General features: G+C 40.5%; 2 protein-coding genes across 6 annotated transcripts in view; both read right to left on the bottom strand.

The window, feature by feature from the left end:
- The window catches only part of mta2 (metastasis associated 1 family, member 2), a 30,294-nt gene extending 24,531 nt beyond the window's left edge, over positions 1-5,763 (bottom strand). The window contains exons 1-2 of one of the 3 annotated variants that reach the window (XM_028429266.1): positions 5,683-5,763; positions 5,361-5,531 (exon numbers count right to left, since the gene is read on the bottom strand). In XM_028429266.1, coding sequence (XP_028285067.1) covers positions 5,361-5,388 — 28 coding nt within the window. In that variant the 5' untranslated portion in view covers positions 5,389-5,531; positions 5,683-5,763. Of the gene's footprint in view, positions 1-5,360 lie in introns of all 3 variants that reach the window. The other 2 variants (XM_028429267.1, XM_028429265.1) reach the window with 2 other exon arrangements.
- A 935-nt stretch (positions 5,764-6,698) lies between these two features.
- Positions 6,699-18,377, bottom strand: part of eml3 (EMAP like 3) — a 46,888-nt gene continuing 35,209 nt past the window's right edge. For 2 of the 3 annotated variants that reach the window (XM_028428888.1, XM_028428889.1), the window contains 18 exons: positions 16,257-16,292; positions 15,314-15,434; positions 14,898-15,047; positions 13,799-13,868; positions 13,566-13,676; positions 13,379-13,474; positions 10,504-10,638; positions 10,165-10,303; positions 9,875-10,026; positions 9,649-9,774; positions 9,419-9,550; positions 9,265-9,332; positions 8,449-8,537; positions 8,158-8,255; positions 7,889-7,976; positions 7,680-7,778; positions 7,468-7,598; positions 6,700-7,370 (listed from right to left, as the gene is read on the bottom strand). In XM_028428888.1, the coding sequence (XP_028284689.1) occupies positions 7,164-7,370; positions 7,468-7,598; positions 7,680-7,778; positions 7,889-7,976; positions 8,158-8,255; positions 8,449-8,537; positions 9,265-9,332; positions 9,419-9,550; positions 9,649-9,774; positions 9,875-10,026; positions 10,165-10,303; positions 10,504-10,638; positions 13,379-13,474; positions 13,566-13,676; positions 13,799-13,868; positions 14,898-15,047; positions 15,314-15,434; positions 16,257-16,292 (2,048 nt within the window). In that variant the 3' untranslated portion in view covers positions 6,700-7,163. Of the gene's footprint in view, positions 7,371-7,467; positions 7,599-7,679; positions 7,779-7,888; positions 7,977-8,157; positions 8,256-8,448; positions 8,538-9,264; positions 9,333-9,418; positions 9,551-9,648; positions 9,775-9,874; positions 10,027-10,164; positions 10,304-10,503; positions 10,639-13,378; positions 13,475-13,565; positions 13,677-13,798; positions 13,869-14,897; positions 15,048-15,313; positions 15,435-16,256; positions 16,293-18,377 lie in introns of all 3 variants that reach the window. The other variant, XM_028428886.1, reaches the window with a different exon arrangement.

The raw sequence follows: 18,377 nt of genomic DNA, 5'->3' as shown, positions 1-18,377 counted from the left end.
CTGTCCTCCAAACCACTAGGTGGCGCCTCGTAATCTACAGAGTCTGTTCACGTCGCGGTAGGACCACGTGTGCGCATGCGTCATGCGGTTTTTTTGTCCCGTGTCGCACCCCGTGAACCGGAAGTAGCATGCCGCTAACCGGAAGTAGCATGCCGCTAGCCGGATTTGCTCGCCACATTTGCGCCACCTCTCGTGGGTGGATCTAGCCGGATTGAAATCAAACTGGATACAGCCGTATTCGAGGTGTTCACACTCAGAGAAAAACACATCTGGATTGATCTGGATGCGGCCGAATCCTGCTTAAGCCACATTTTCCCCCAGTGTGAACGGGGTAAAAATCTCCTACCCTACCTTTTAGACTTTTCAATACTTTTTAAAGGGCCTTAATTTTCCCATAATTGATTTATCAACTTTTAATACTTTTTAAGACAACCTGTATCACCCAGGCCTAAATACCACAGCAACCATCTAGACTTGCTACTCTCAATCTCACGCAGCCCGTTCTTGTTTATCCAATTATCAACAAAAAATGCATCAATATAAATAAAGCTCTGCTCAGACAGCTTCACTCTGGAGTAAGGTCACATTTCATGTGTAATTTTAATCTGATTGGGAATACAATAGTCAGTGATTAACGCAAATAGGTGCTTACATTGGTGATTAATTTAAAACGAGCCACTAACTTTTTGTAAATTGCTTGTAATTAAAAATCATTCTATTATTTGTGCAGATATAATGTAGATAGAATAATGAAAATTCAATATCAGCATCAAGCATCCTGCATTGATCAAATAATTTATCATTCAACAGGCACAGCTTGCTTGTAGCTTTTGATGTGGTTGTGCACAGCAGTGCAGCTTCATGTCAAGCTCCATCTGGTCTTCCCACAAGCAGGGACAAAGAATCTCAAGAGGGCATCAGTGGGTTTCTGATGAATCACCACAAGCAGAGATTGAGAAGGACGAACACAGACAGGGAGAGGATTTCTTGCTCTACTTAGCACACTGATGGGGAGCCTGAACAGGGCAGCATCACCTCCTTGTTCACAGTGAAGAACACAACATCACTGCATTACATAATGGTGGGTGAAGCACCAAAAGGGGATGTGCTCTCTCATGTGCCTAACATGACTAATCCTAGCTTTAAAAGACTGCGATGGGAGAGTTATTTTTTCATACTCAAGCCGCCCATTGCTTCCTTCTATCTGTGGGACAAACTAAAGGATGTTCTACCAGCAGTAAACCCAGCTGATGGATCAATGATCCAGAAAAGACATACTGGACTAAACCTGTCAGACATCCAATTGTCCTATGCTAATGAGACACGCAAGTATCAATAGGTATAACGTGGATCTAAACAGATGTGTTTGGTGTGGACGTATGTGTCTGAAGTGGCGCAATGTGCCGGGTGCTTGAGGGTGAATGAAGAGGAGGAAGCCCTCTGAATAATCTCTGGGGGAGATAATGATCTAACATGCAGGCTGAACACTGTGTGCTTCTGTAGGAGCTCTGCCTGCACCAACCAGCTGTAACAAAACACATCCTTACTGGATGTAAAACCTAGATACACTCTCTAGGTTCGATCATACGAACTTACACTGAAGTACATATTACTGATGACATTTGTTACTGATTTATATAAGTAAACAACTTAACCTTTGTTACTTTGTGGGTTACTTAATCATTTGTAAGTCATTATATAATCATATGGTTGGTGCTAGCTGTATTATATGGGCCAGACTTAGTGTTCCAGGACACATGATCCACCACAAGTTGGTGCAACTGCCTGAAAGACCCTGTGGTTGTTTGCAGCTTTGAAGCAGAACAAATTGATGTTAAATTCATCATCTATTGCCACGACCAAAGATATCTCCACGATTCTCCTACGATGCTCGTCTTTCTTTTGCAACAGCCCAAAATCGCACAGTGTAAACCGGGCATTAGACTAGAGACATTACAAGTCTTGATATGTGTGCTATGAGGAACAACACAGCAGCAACACCTTTGTCCTTCATAACCAGCATCACACATACACACTGCCAGTGTAATCTGCAACTGTGATAATGTATGTTATAGGAATTCATCTGCATGATAATGCAAAGAGATCAATTTTCACAGATGAGAAAGTTACAGTGCAGGGTGATTTCTCCAGGTGAGGAGAGGTGCCTTAGCAGCAGAAGGAGGAGGAAGAGGACTCACTGAGAATGACTGTTATTTGTGTTAATATTGAAAATGTATGCATTAGAAAAAATGGTGTGGAGAGCAATACAGACCAGCAGAATAAAGTACATTAAACTGCTGTTAAACCCTTACACCCACTCACTGTGAATAAGCCAGGCTATTACCTGCTGCATTCATACATCAGCTGAATCTGACATAACTCGTACTAGGTACTAGGGAGTCATTGGGTTAAAGTCCTGACAATGTCTGGGTTGCAATGCAAAACTGAAAGAAAACTGTGAAAATGGTCAAAATTATATCCACCATCAATCTATCCACCTTATTCTGTGGACTGTGGGCTATATACAACAGCTCCGTAGTCAGATTACATCAGCCGCATGTGACCATCTGTAGTTTCTTAGGTAAAAATCAACTGACGTACTGCTCATGTGTGAGGTATGACTGAAGGATTATTAGCAATCTAAAAACAATGCAATTAGTGAATAGTGGAAGGCTGCAATTATAATGTATATCAGGGCTTGACATCAACAGCTGCGCATATGCCGTAGGCCTGTAAACTTTGAGGTCACGTGCGAGAAAAACCATCCGGAAGCAATCCCCTCTTGTGTCTTTAGCAACATGCCCTCTCCCTGTCTGCACACAAACTGTCTGCAACTTAAACAAGCATGTTAAAAGTTATGATACAGCTGGGTCAGAGAATGCTTATGATGAGATTATTACCTGCATATAAGTTGCTAATTAATATGGACAACTTGTACGTGTGAAAATCATGTACAAGTTATCCTTTCCACAGACAGAAGAGAGAAAGGAGAGAATGACAGTGTGTGTGACTCTGTGTGCACATTGTATGCATGCACATGTTTTTACTTTTTAAATGAGTGTGTTTTTCTACATCTGTAAATAGAGACCCACAGAAATAGTAGCTAGGAGGAACCCATCAGTATGCATGTAAATATGATAAAAACAATAAAATCTACCTTAATATGGAAGATTTCTGACATATCAAGCATAAGTGACACTTGCCTACTTGCACTGACTTAATTGCTTTTAGATTCCCCCCTATCATTTGGCACTACTGTGAGGATGGGTTCTTATGTATCCACATGAGAAATATTATAAAACACACCATAAGAATTTGTAGCCAGAAGTCAGACAGCTCTCAGTTTAAGTAGTAGTATAAGCTTCTGTCATGAATAAAAAAAATAAGCAATTTCCCCCTGGGATCAACAAAGTATTTCTGATTCTGAAAAAGGTACACACAAGTAACACATTGTTTGAGCTATGTGGTTACTTTGCAACGAAAATAGTAAACTGTTGTGTTTTTGAGCAAATTCCACAACAAACAACTTCCAACCTGAACTTACTTGTTCAATTACTGTACTAGCTAATCCCGTTATTGAACTGTCATGACCAAGTTCACATCTGTCATCAAGCAATTTCTACCTGGGAATAATAAAGTGTTTCTAATTCTATACTAATATGTTCAGCTGACATGCCACAACAACTCTTGGATACACAAGCAAGACTTTAGCAGCATCCTGATAACGGCCTTCATAACGGTGCAATTTTTATTTATTTTTTTTAACTATGAAATGACCATCATAACCAAGAGATGACCATACCAACCATAAGCTGATGCAGGAAATTGTCAAGTTACACAAAGTCTTATACAGCACATACGGCTACAAAGCTAAGTAGGCTCTAAAATAGGCACCAATCGACACATTTATTCTGTAGCAATGCATTATAAGATTTGATTGAAATACAGCATGCCGCAGCCCATTCTACAGAGCAGTTAATCAGCATGGCCTAAAAAACCTACAGACTCTTGTGTGGCATTGGACAGCGATAAGCACGCCTCTGTCTCACTGTCCATCCAGCCCGCTCTGCCTCCACTACAACAGATCCAAAGAAAGAACACAAAGTCCTTACAGACTGCAGACACACGCCGACCTCTCAGCGTCCACAGAGGGGAAATGTTTAAACCAGTCTATACCATCCGACCGATAAAACTAAGATAATACACTGGAGGGTCACTAGCTGGCAGCTAGCAGTCTACCGGCATTCAGTTCCACTCCACAACAATGTTAGCGGCTGAACAGCCGCTGTTGGCAGCATGCTGCAACATTTCACTGCGTCCAGCACTTAATACATCGAGGTTTAACGCCCGTGCTACTCATACATGTTTCAATTCCTGAAAATAAAATGCCGCTAACTCTGAAACTATCATATGTAACAAGTTACTGTTAGCCAACTTAGTTTTTAAGCAAGGAATTCTGCAGGTACCAAATAATGGTAAAAAGAGTTTTAAGTTAGTAGAATATGCAATGTTATTAAAGGAACGACTCTCGTATAACACACGTTTACTGACCGTGCCGAAAGCTAACAAAACTTAGCAACCAAAGTTAGCACGGCTAAGGCTATCCCCTGCATTTGAAGTGATATGGCGGAGGCGATAATGAAACAACCTCGCCGAGCCGTTGTAGCTAGCAACCCACAGACGTCGCTAGAATTAGTGAGAGGTCGATTACTCAGATGCGGATAGCTAATGCTAACGAGCATTATGTCGATGGAGATTCTCAGTAATCCAGATCCCTTTTCATTCAAGAACTTGAACAGGGCAACTGGACTTGTTAAGAGTCCACAGGCATTGTGTCTTCCAGGAGGTTACCATATGTGCGGACTCCACGTCAGACAATTTACGGTTGCTCCGCTTACTTTGCAACTAATACAATTCACCATGCTCCATTATTCATAGGGTTATTATTATTTCAATAAAAACTTTAAAATCTGTTCATGCCTGCCGTGGGTTATTTTAGTGGAGGAAACTAACTACTCGAGATATCACGGTAAAATGTTCTGAAGTTGATATTTCTAAAAAATAAACACAGCTTGGTGCTGAATACAAAAGTAACTCTGACTGCAGCTGTGCGCAAACTACGTTCAAGTATTGGAATCATTTAAATGTGTGCATCTGGTAGGTATCATTAGACTGCGGGGTGCTTTTAATGCATTTGACGTTTTTCTATGCAAGACTGGACTCACGTACGAACGCTAGGAAATAGCTAGCTTTAGTTAGCGGCTAACCGAACAGACAGCTAGCGGCTAGCTAGCCACCTTGCTGTCGAAACGAACAATCACGTTGTGGGGGGTGTCTTAAAAATGTAAAACATTTCTTACCTCCCACTCGGTACATGTTGGCCGCCATTCTCTCGTAACCTTTATGAAAAGCAGTCCCAGGGTATTCCCTGCTTGGATAGAAAAAGGTCGATAGGGATCTGTTTTATTCCTTCATTTATCGTAGACACCCCCGCCGCGAAACAAAGCCGGCTTCGGGCACAACAAGCCGAGCTGTGGCGGGTAAAAAGTTGAAAGTTTCCGTTAGCAATGCTCCGGAGATTACCCCAAAAAATAGTAATCTCTGTTTTCGGTCCCTCGAACGACCTTCCTCTCCTCTTCCTCACTCACTCACTCATTCACACACAGCCAGCCTGTCTCTTACTCCACTCTTCCTCCCATCCTCCGCTCCCAGCTTCATCCTCCTCTTCTTCACCTCCGCTCAGTTCAGCACACACATTCGTACACAGAAAACACACATTCAGTGCCCCCCCCCCCCCCCGTTCGTGCGCGAAGCGTCATCTTCGGAGGTGGTCGACAATCTCCGCTGCCTTACAATCTTTTTACTGGCCATACACAAGTACAGTACTAAAAAACAATACAAAGAGAAACTATGTCGTATGTGGCGCTGAAAATACGTGTACTATTAGAGGGCATAATTAGTATAATTATTTGGGTAAAAATGCATACTAATTCCCCACCTTTTACACACGTGTAGAGAAATTGCAGAATAGTAATGAGTGCTGTACTAATATAAACAGTTTCCTAGGGACTAAGCAGCAGGTGGACAGGGCTAATATAACTTTATTGACTGCCACTGTAATTGTGTCACATTTTTAGTTTAATATTTCTCAGCCTTATCAATATATTACATAAGGTCAATCACAGGTTTAGCCCAGAATGTTAGCTGAAGAGTAAATTTGCACATTTGTTTGCAAAACTAAAGTACTTTATTATAATAAATATTATCATCATCATTATTATTATATATTAGTAGTAGTAATCAATTTTATATATTTGTTATCTGGGAATTCTGAACTATTTTATATTTATTAACTTTTATTGTTTGTATGTATCTATTAGCTACACAATACTACAATTTTATCCACCAGAATAGATAAAGTATCTTTGTTTGGCCCCATTATTTTGAGATTTAAAAAGACTTAGATAAAAAAAAATCTGATAAAATAGTTTTGTAAAAATAAAATGCCTGATTTAAATGTCTGTCATCACTACTGTTTAAAGGGGGGTCCTGGCCTTCAGGTCAGAAACTCAGTGATTTTACCTTGTTGGGACTTCAGTATACTGTGATTAAACTGTTCCTAGAGCAGCACTGCCCACTAGTGACACTTCACACACAGTACACCTTTCAGTCTTCACTTATTTATTGAGACAGATAAAACATCACAGTATTGATGGCATAAATACATGTACTGAAGTAATCATGTTCAAGTGTACTGATCTACTGTTAGAGAAATTAATTAGTAAGAGATGCTGAGCTGATTTTGGAGCAGATCTGTCACAGTCTAATGTAAGGCTTAAACACAGCATCAGCTGAGATGTCAGACTTTATAGTAATAAAAACATGTAAGATCATCTGTAGACGATGCCACAGCGCAGCTCTTTGGTAAACAAGATGGACTGAAACACTTAAACCAAAGTTTTCATTCTGCACCAGCAAACAAACTGTTGTCTGACAGATTCAAGCATCACACTGTCCAGTTTCACAAGAATTTACATGAGTAAAGCGTTAATATGGACATTCCTACTGAGGAGGACTCCTCTGTATGAAACTGACAGCGCTGTCTTTGCACAGGCCAAACTGAGCCTATAATCCTGCCTTCAAAGGTTAATAGCTGCCCTTCCCTAGCCTGTTGCTAGTTCTGGAGAGCTGGTGGAGGTGGATGAGGACGAGGTCAGTCTCTCCCTGCTTTCCCCCGTCCCGCCTCCGATCACTCTCCACTGGAGGATGCAGGTGTCCTTCCCGCCCATGGAGAGCAGGTGGGAATCACTGTGGGTGAAACAGACGTTGGTGACGTGGCTGCCATGGCCTTCATACTTCTGACTCGGTGCCTGGGGGTGAGAAAAAATAAGAGAGGAAGTGTTTCGTGGCAGTTATGTCTTTTCAAAATAACATGACAGAAAAGGAAATAAAAACAATGTATCCCACCTTTGGTTTTGGACAGGGGTACTGGAAGAGGTGAACCTTACAGAAGTCGTCAGCCACAGCCACCACCCTCTCACTGTGAGAGCGACACAGTGCATTGATGTCCGTGCCATCAGAGCCCTCCAACCACACTCCTGGACACCACAGCAGAATGATCATCACAAAAAAGTCAGAACACTGAATGGATAGAGATACTGGAAGTTGTTGTTTCTCACCCATCACATGGAAGCCCAGCACACAGGTGTAGGAGGCCCATTCTCTGTCTTTGCTCTCAAAACGGTTCCTCAGCAGCTTACACCCTGCTGCTATGTCCCCTATTAGAACACAAACACAAAAGTAGATCCAGCTGTCAGAGAAGGTCAGTGCAAATGGAAATCTTTATGCCCATATTTTTGGAAGGCATCCTTCCTTTTAGTTCACTTACAATAAAGGATCTCATAGTCCCCCGAGTTGGACATGATGTACTTTCCATCTTTGGACCAATCTAGGTGAGTTATGAAGCTGGAGTGTCCCTGATTGGACAGATAAGCAGAGCCATTAAAGATATAGCTGGTTTATTCTTTATTTTTCTTGCTTAAATGAAAAAGCTCATTTGTATAACCACTGCTGGGTGTCACAAGTGTTGTTTTTACTAGCAAACATGCCAGCTAACCCTGCTCGAATATAAGATGTGGATTCGAGATTTTAACTCACATTACATTTCCCAAAGCGTGTGTAACGCCGACCTCTCTCTGTCACACTGTAGATGTAGATGAAGTTGTCATGAGATCCAACAGCTAAATAGCTGCCATCTAGGAAACAAGAGGCCATTCACACAGTTAAAGGGGATTTCCATAGTCTTGCTGGGATTATGTTTTCTGTTGTAAGCCATCACTTTCTTTTTTATAAATGTTCTATCTCTTGTCCAAATAAAGTCACAAATATACACATTAAAATATACCAATGGAGGAAAAACAATAAATTAGGCACATTAAAGAGACTGACCTGGTGAATATCTCATGACAGATAGCTGTTCATTCCCATCAGTGAACTCAGAAACCACCTCTCTGGTCAGCAGGTCAAGGACCATCCATCTGTTAGTGTTATAGAGATGGAAGAGGTTAAAGGCAGACAGGCATCATTGAAAATAACATGTTATTTAGTTCATTTGTTATAGCAAATTCACTCTTTGCTTTGTTCTTGTAAAGAGATACTGTGTGTTTTTCCCCTTTAAATTTATCCTCAAATAACCCTGGTAAAATAATAGCCTCAGTGGGCCCACAGGGCCTGCACCAGAACTATGTACTGTACCTGTAATGTTTCAGGCAGGAACATAGGGAAAACTACACATGACTTGCTTTATAGTGTAGGTCTGGCATGCATCAATATAAATGGTCAAAAGTGGAGTTAAATCAGAAGCTCACTATAAAATAGCTATGTACAGTGTTATTCTCTGAGTGGATATTATACACAAGCCAGTGAGGAAACCAAAGATGATGTTGTCTGTCTTTCAAACATTGAGCATTCCTAACAGAAATCAGTTACAGCCATTTAAAAATGTTTTTGCTATTAAAGCTATTTACATAATATGATGTATTAGTTTTAGCTAGCAATAAGTCATGGCATTCATTGTCACCATATGTCCCTTACTTTTTAACCTTTCAAAAAGCATCATTATGGTGTGTTTTATGGCTACAGTGAACTTTAATACAAACACCTGTTTTCAAAAAAGGCTAATCCTACATTACTCCAGTAGTTTCCATGGCTCATCAAAATTCTATTAAAGCTCCTTTATTATTAAAGCACTTTTTTCTGTATTACCTTCCTGTGTTGAGGCCGACTGAAACCACTGATCCATTAGGGCAGAAATCAGCACACAACCCATACTCCTGCCAGAGACACACAGGAATTTATCTGTATATATCTGTAAGTAGACATAACAAATGATGGATAGTCCAGGAGCAGTGGGTCCTACCTCCAAAGTGATACACCAGTCCAGCTTATGTTCTTCTGTTTGCCACAAACACACCTGCCTGTCATGGCCACAGGTGAGGAAGATGTTCTGATAAGGGTGTGTCGCCAGGCCCCACATTTCGTCTACATGGCCCTTAGACACATGGCATGGGCACACATGAAGGGCATTCAGATCCACATGACACCAAGATATAAGCAAGTGTCAAAAAGCTAGGTTTTCAGCATACATACTTGTACTATGGCCACAAAGCCATCTGAGAAGGTTCCTCTGAGAATGGCATTTCGGGTTGTACCAACTAATAGTTCCTCATCATCCACGTCTGCAATGGTGCGGACGGCCCCAAACTTTTCTGGAATCTGAACAAACAACCTTAATATTCAAGATGTCACTCCTGCTTATCTGAATACAATGATAACTCTCCATCAGCAGCATCACACACATATAGTTGTAGTTCACCTCACACTCTCTCTCAGGTGCCAGGTCAGCACTCCAGCGAATGATCTTGCGGTCTTTTCCTCCACCGCTTAGCAGAGCGCCGCCATGCAGGGAGCACAGGGTGAACACACTGCCTTCATGAGCTTTGGTCTGGCGCATGATCTGAAAGGTTTCTGAGAGGACACAATGAGTTATCACCATGGACAAAAAAGGTAAATCTTTCAACTTCTGTGATTAAGCATTTTACATTTATCTCCACTGACACAAGCCTCATATTGATTTTTAATTTTCCATGTGATGTGTTTACTCACCTTTGGCTCCTTTACCCAGAGTTTTGACATCTGCAGCTGATTTTCCCCAAGTCAAGATGTTTCCTTCTGAGTCTCCAGTCAGAACATCTCCAGTCAGACTGAACACAAAGCACTGGATAAACTTGGGCTTCTTGTATTTCTGAAAACAATAAGGACAGCAATTTGATCGATCTCTTTTGGACATGTGATATTGTGCTCCAAAATTTCATTACTTCCCTTATTGGCCACAAAGGGGAAGCAGCAAACTTTGCAGTCATAGGACTATTATGGGGTTATGTGAATAGGAATATACATAAATAGTAAGTATCATAATAAGTATCAAGTGACTGTTCAACTTACCCCAAAAATGCCTTGTTTCTTGGTGAACTGTCCTGCACTGAGCGTCCAGAAGTAGACATGTGATTTACCACAAGTGATGATATTGGTACTGTCACTAGGGTTGAATTCCACAGCAAAGACAGCCTCGTTGGTGCTCTTAAGACACAGGCGCACAAAGAGGTTCAGCACATTAATCATTCCAACATCTTAAAAATTAAAGGAGTCTGATACTTCCTACCAGTCCTTCAACCAGTCTGCTGTCACTAAATTCTGTCTGTGTTGCTCCCATAATAATTTTACTACAGAAATGTATTGAACAATAAGATATGTCATTGGGCTGCTTGTTGCTAACTTTAGTTCTACTTTAATGATTAGAGCTAACACTATGGGAATACATCAATGTGCACAATTAAAAGATTATCAGATGTCTCTTGTATAGCTAAATAAGTATTGGATAAAATTAAACTCAGTTCTGAGGACTGAATGTGAAAACAAGTTAATAACAGGGGAGTCTGGTACTGGTAATGCCAAACACTGGATTATAATAATTCAACCTGTGACAAACTCTGACTGCATCGTATTGAAGCTGTATTTTACATATATATTTCCCATATATAAAAACGCATCTAGCGAACGGACTTTTTTTAAATTTCATGCTGGCAGCACACCGCGGTATCAAACTGGTATGAGCCCGTCCCGATGTGTTTTTGTTTGTTTTTGTAATTTTACGTTAAGAGCGCAGCATTGTGCAGTATTTATGTTAGAAGTTACGCATGGTAAAAAAAACACTTGTCCGGTAAACTAAAAACCTGCCGGTCACATTTTCCGCTGCCAGGTTTTTCTAATGGAAACAATTAAAATTCTAAATGTGGGCTCAGACAGCACCAAACTGTTGGCTTGTGCCTACACCACTCAGAAACTAAACACCACCTCAGCTCTGTTCTAAGGGACCAGGTCACAGGTGCGACTACAGCTCTCTCTCTCTCTCTCTCTCTCTCTCTCTCTCCTCCGCGCTGTCACGTCATGTTCATAAACTTTATCAAACGTCTCCAAAAGTAAAATATAATATAATATAATAAATATAAATATAATATAATAATAATAATAAATATTATACTACTGAAGTGAAACTGAAGATTCAACCACACAATGCATCAAATAAAATATGTTTAATAGTTGATCCTTATTTTCTATATAAGTACATTGCATTTTTTTATTGACGGTATTAAAAATGATACCGTCGCTACCTGTGTGCCCCGCCGGTATACCTTAATACCGCCCAACCCTACTATTTAGTCTATTTTAACCATCATCAAGCCTTACAGTTTGTGTTGCTAGGCAACATCTAGCTAAACAGAAGAGGTTAGAAGGCTCAGTCACTGCAAATTTACAGACTGCTGTCAACAATGCAGCATTGTATGGTAATAAACTGTGTGTCAAGTGAACATATTACACAGCACACTCTCTCATGCACACATACTGTATATGGTTGCCTCTCTCTCTCTCTTACCTGCTACTTTTTCAAATCTCTTTTTTGGCATGTTTGTTTACATTTTTTTTCTCCGCCCAGTTGATTTGACTTCCAGAGTCTCTTAAATGAGACATATATTTAAAAATACATAAGAACCGTGGCCACTCTCATTGTTTGGATAGTTTTATGATTATGTTGAGATAACTCTTGCTCTAAGCTCTGATGAACTACTGATGTATTCATTGACAACATCAAATGTCACAGTGGTCTGTTAAACTGGCTATAAAATGTATTCACACACACATGCAGTAAGATGTAAACTCAAGAGTGGCAAGACTGCTGTGACTCTGCATTTAGCATGTACAGACCATCACAAAAAGCTCTATTCATAACTGTGCTGTAAAGTGGCATATGGACTATTCCACTGCTGTGGAGATGGGAGGGGTTTGTAATTATCTTGTTCCTGTTGGATGAACTCGTATGTTTACACAGTGTGGGCCTGTCCACCACTGAGCCACCTTTTTACAGTGTGCACCATGCAGCTAGAATTCAACTGAATTCTTGACTTGAAATGATAAACAGGTTCAAACACCCACCTATGCATTTTTACTGAAGCATTACAGAACGCACACACATACAGGCAGATGGATAAATACAACGTATAAAATATTTACACTGTTACCATGGCAGCCATGCTGAAATTGCTCTCAGGAAAGTTGAGGCATTTTGGGATAAAAGCCCATAAAAGCAAAGCAGATCTTTCCCCACTCTAATCTCTCCAGGGAGACTTCCTTTAGTAAAGCATGTTCACATCAGGCAGGCAGCCACACAGCAACTGTCTGTGTCCACATGATCCTCATGCTTAAAAGTTGATGAAGAATTAATTTGTTTTTGCAGTCTGAAGGGACTGATAATTTCATCAGTTAGATAATTTATATTAAAAAGTCTGAAACAATTATCATTTTGGCCACCATAGGAAGGTTGCAACAAACTCAACACAGCCCAACCGATTAACTTCAAAATGACTTCCATCAATCAATCACAGCCATGTATGCAAAACGTAATAAATTGCTGTGTCATACATTTTGTTGCATTTATCCTACTGACTGTAAATCAAAATCTAACATTTTAACATAGAGGCCTATGGGAATAGACTGGATATTTGCATGGTTTTTGTGTGTCTGAATCCACCTAAACTGCCTGTTATTTCAAATACAGACAAAGAAATGGAGTACAAGTGGAGCTCAGGTGGGCAGGTAACAGGCAGACTGTGATCAGAATCAGCATAACCCTGTCACTCAAAGCATGACCGCCTTAATTATATAAAATTGTCTTATTAAAAAAGATGCTCTATATAGTGCTGAGGAGCAGCCTCTTCTATGGCACCTTCAGAAGTAGGCAACAGTGAGTCAAGTGAAACTTTACCTTGACCTCTGCATGCTTGGTCCCCTTGTTGCAGTCCCATACTGATAGCATGTGTTCATTAGAGTCATCAATGACACACAGGAACGCTCCAGAGTCCTGAAACATCACACCACAATAGGCAAATCAAAGGTCTAATGTATGTGGAGTAAATCCTTCGTCATAAGAATTTGCATTTGGAATAACTCACAGCAGAAGAAAACGCCACCGACCCCACTCCCCGCTGGAAGGTTCCCAGGCCAATCTGCTGCAGGGTGACCAGGGTGACGGAGTCCCAGATATGAACACATGGCTGCAGAGGCTACACACATCATGTAAAAAAACACTTTCAATAATCTCCAACTGATTATTGAAGTCATTAGATATGGTTAAATTATTGGGAACACACTAATAAAGCTTGGACTATGGATATGCAGCAGTCACCTTGCCATCTTTATCCACTCCTGCTGTCTGCCCAGATGCCACTCGTACTTTGTCAGGGTGGAGGGTGAGGCTACAGAAAAACATATACAGTTTCACTTGATAACAAGAAAGGGGCTGAATATGAAGTTATATGATGTTCTTCACAAAACCACACTTACAGGGTTGCGTCCAATATGGCAAAATGACAAGCATGCTCCTAAAGTCATATATATTGCCGTCTGTGTTTGGACCGCAAGTTATATTTGGCTGTTGGCTCTACACTGCAGGACATTTCAAAATGACATTGTGATATTTGACAGGATTCGGGCCATTTTGTACACTTGCATAATTTTAAGGAAGCAAAGTCAATCCTGCATTTCTTCTGGCTGGCTGAGGTCAGTGGGGTAAGCTATAAACACAACATTTAAGAAATCAACACCTTGTTACTATAAACATGTCAGCAAATTGCTTAGTTACACAGCCAGCAGATACTAGTGTCCATTTCTAATTAGGTTTATCTGATTAATTTTCTCCTTTTAGCTCTAGTTTTGTCACCACCAATTTCTTAATTCAGCTAGATGCTATGTTAGGACAGTACTTACAGCTTTAACACCACACAGAAAGTGAGGCATAAGGAGCACATTGTTCACTCTGTCTCTCGTTACACATAAGGTTCTCAGGCACAATGCTTAGCGCAGGTCAGTGATGTTTTGGGAGTGCTCAGGAAAGTGCCAAGTAAAGTACAGAGTACTCAGTTATAGTGACAAACAAAACAGGCTGGATATGCATAAGATGGACAACTCTATCTTTCAGCCCGACTTTACCAGTGCCTGTCAATCTTGATGCAGATGCAACTGCTTCTTGGTTTATGTTGTTGTTTCATCATTAAAAGCCTAGTTGGTGTCAGTTAGGAGAATTTTTCAGAGGAAAGTCTTCTGCTTTAGAGACCTGATTTGAACCAGTTTCCATGTTTACCGCGACTATTAAAAGAGGCTTCCTTGACAGGTGTGTTGTTGTTTTGTGTGACATGGTTAAAGTGTGACATGTAATATGCCACCACGCTGATTGCCTTAAATAACTCTGGTGCACAAGTTTTAAGTATTCACAGTGGCATGCTCACCAGCGGACACAGTCTGTGTGTTTACGATAGTGACGTTGTGTACGGTTGTTGATGTGGTAAAGCACGATAACGCAGGCAATGAAGTACAGCGCCTCTCCTGTTGGAAGGAAGTACAGATTTGCCCGACAGTCCCTTCCCCGGTAACCATAGCTGGCATAATAGAGTCAAGGAGACATCACTTTGTACAACAAGGGAATCAGTACACTAGCAATTCTTTGATATTTTGGTTAAATTTAGAACTTATCCTTTTACTCTACTCTACCCATGTCCTCACATCTATTAGTATGACTCACACTAGACTATTTCCACTTTCCACATACTGTGTGGCCTAAATCCAGGAGGTGAGCACATGGTGACACCAGCAGATCTAAATGTAGCATAACCCTCATTAATATGAACAACAGGCTGAAGGATACACCCAGTCCAGCTCCAGTCTTTCAGAGGGTGGCTCCATCTTCAGGTCTTCATAGTTTTGGATGTTAGATGGGATGTACATAGTGATGGGTCGGCCTCGGATAAACATTTTGATAGACTGCCCTGAAACAAAACACAAAAGGTATTACAGCTGTGAATAGACAAGATTAGACAAAGAGAACCCCCTTAGGTTTTTTATTAGCAAAATGAATAGCGTTCTTTATCTTTTACATTTAGTTAGATGATCGGATGTCAGACCAAGCTGAGGATGTTTTATGAGTCTGTGGTTGCCGTTTTGTTTGCTGTCAGACTGAGAGCAGCGGACACAACTGACTCAAACTCATCAGAAGGGCCAGTGATGTTGTGTACAACTCCTCCCTCTAAGATCAGACAATCTGACCTAACACACAGTCTTGTTAATTATATCCATATTGGATGTTATTATGACCTGTCCAGGCTGTATCCTGCCTCTCACCCGCAGATAGCTGGGATAGGTTCCAGCACCTAGTGACCCTGCACTGCAGGACAAAGTGGGTTCAGACGGATGGATGTTATTATAGTATTGTTATATTTTACTTGCTTGCTCCTGTTATATTATATATGATCACCATTTTTTGACTTTTTTTTAAATTATTGTTTAGAATTTTTATTTTATTTTATTTACTTGCTATTTTACCTCACCTTGTTTTACATTTCTATGTATGGTGCAAACAAAAGGTTTGTTTATAGAATCATGGTAGCTGTGTTCAATGAGGAATGCAATTGAATTAAGCTGAATAATTGAAAGCACAAAAATGAATCACATCTACTTTCCACCACAGTGTTAGTAAGAAGATTTTTGGCCACTGGAATTATTTTCTGTCCACCTGAATAGCATACTCCTTGTGTTCATGCTCTTTTAACCTCTGCTGCTTTAAAAGCTATAAAACATAACAGCAGGTCTACCTTGGCTGTAAGTTCCTCGTCTGGAGCCGGGGGAACCTGTGTGAAAGAAAGCGTGAAGTTAGCCAGACAACTAAACACATAGTTCCTCTGAGCTTTAAATCACAGCTTTGAGCTTTGACTTTAGGAATCTCTAAGGATCTATTCTCCATTTATGCAAGTTAGATCTATGAAGTTCAACTTGGGCTCCTTTTTTAGTTTTCCATTTCTTCCTGTGACTTCTAACCTGGCTTTCTTAGCTGTTCTTTTATAGGGCTAGATGACCTTTCATCTGTTTGCTGCAGTTTTAAATGAGGGGGTTGTCCACTATATGTCAACCCTTGACATGCTGCTGTGTCTTCGGGAGATACATGTAATCATATGTTGTGAATGTATTTATGCTTATGTGTGTGTGTGAATGTGAAGCCCTGTAGAGTGCTCTGAGTACCACTCGGGAGGAAAAGTGTCATATAGTGTGAACCAAAGACTGCTAAGGCCAGGAATAATATTGTTGGGGTCAACAATGTGAGTGTGAGATCTTAAGTATGCACTAATTGCAATAGCTTGATAAGTGGTGTCTCAGTCCTCCTCTTATGTTTAGTGATAGTTTTTCCAGTCGGGCACAGATAGCCAAAATGTGGACAAGAGGGCAGTCAGAACAAGTTCCAGTGGCTCTGAGACAGCAATATTTGTGGGTGAGTTTTTTTATTTTCTGTTTTAAGAATGAAGCTGCTATCATCTTCAATAAGTCCTACAGTCTATAAGGATCTAACTATTTACACCAACCACTGAATGAAATTGAGCCTATTAGCTCAGCATGCTAACATCTGCACATATTTACATAAATGTATTTAAAATGTGCTGTACTTACGTACATGTATTATTTAGATTTGGCAAAAAATCTCTGACAACTTTTTGGTTTCAGATTACTTTCTAGTACTTCTTTCTTACTACTCCTACAACCATTACTTATACAAATGAGACTTATGAGTTAATGCACATAACCTCAGGATAACATCAATGTTTTATTGGCATCCTGCACTGCAGCTCCAGCCATCTATCATTCTCCTAGGCGAGTTGGAGTGCTTGCACTAGCTTGCCTAACCACAGTGGATGTGATTTAGGGGCAGCACCCACGGTCCAAACAGTTCCAGTAGTATTAGGCTTCACATAAGAAAAAGTGGTTCAAAGGGGATACTAAGCCACATGATGCTTGCCAGCTTTCAGCTGGACATGAAGCAGCCACCGGTTATCTCCGCAGGTTTTCCTGAGGGTTATGTTTGAAGTATGGCGGTACCCCATATTTTAGTGTTTGCACTAAGACTGGACCGAAATATTTAACTATGCTTTGTGTGGTTTTAACATCATGCCAAAGTTCAAGTTGCATTCGACATGGAAAATATCCAAACCACTAAACAAATCAGATGTGAGGAAGGTTTACAGCAGCTGCAAGTCAAGCTGAAATTCAGAATGCATCTGAAGCCCCTAAACTTGCACTGATGAGATTATTTAAATTCTATGTTTTCATCCCAACACACTCAATTCACACCGATTTCCATACAGATTTCCATTTGTGTCCTCCAATGCTCCAATGCTGTGCTGTAGGAATGAGGCCTAAAAATGGGGCTAACCATAAACACAGTGAAGGCCAACACTCATAAAAACTACGCTAACCAAATGTGGTTGGTCAGGAAATCCACTCATTTTTGCACAAATGACCACATGTGTGAACCAGTGAGAAGCTGCCTTGGCACAGAACAGCATTAGAATTATACTGCCGATACTGAAGCCTGGCCACACCAACACGTGGAAAAAGTCCCTCATTTAAATGTGAACATGTTTGTTATAGTTTTTTTTTTGTTTTCTTTAAAGCTAGAAGCCATTTTAAATCCTGCCAAAAACCTTCACAAAAAAACAAATTCCTCTCTGTGTGGGTTTTTGACTTTCACATAAAAAAGGCATCCATCAATCACATTGTCCTGCTTCTGCACAAACATACACAGTATCCTGTGTTGATGCCAGGCATAAGAATAGCTGCCATTTTTTATCCAAACGTAGGTTGCACCAACACAAAAATGTAATTGTAGTTACATAACTCTTCATTATATGTTGTAAAGCTGCAACAAATAAGTACATTTGAACTTT

Source organism: Parambassis ranga, chromosome 18 (assembly GCF_900634625.1).
Source record: "Parambassis ranga chromosome 18, fParRan2.1, whole genome shotgun sequence".
Classification (NCBI taxonomy): Eukaryota; Metazoa; Chordata; class Actinopteri; family Ambassidae; genus Parambassis; species Parambassis ranga.
Note: the sequence above shows the minus strand (reverse complement) of the source record. Positions and strands in the feature narration are given on the sequence as shown.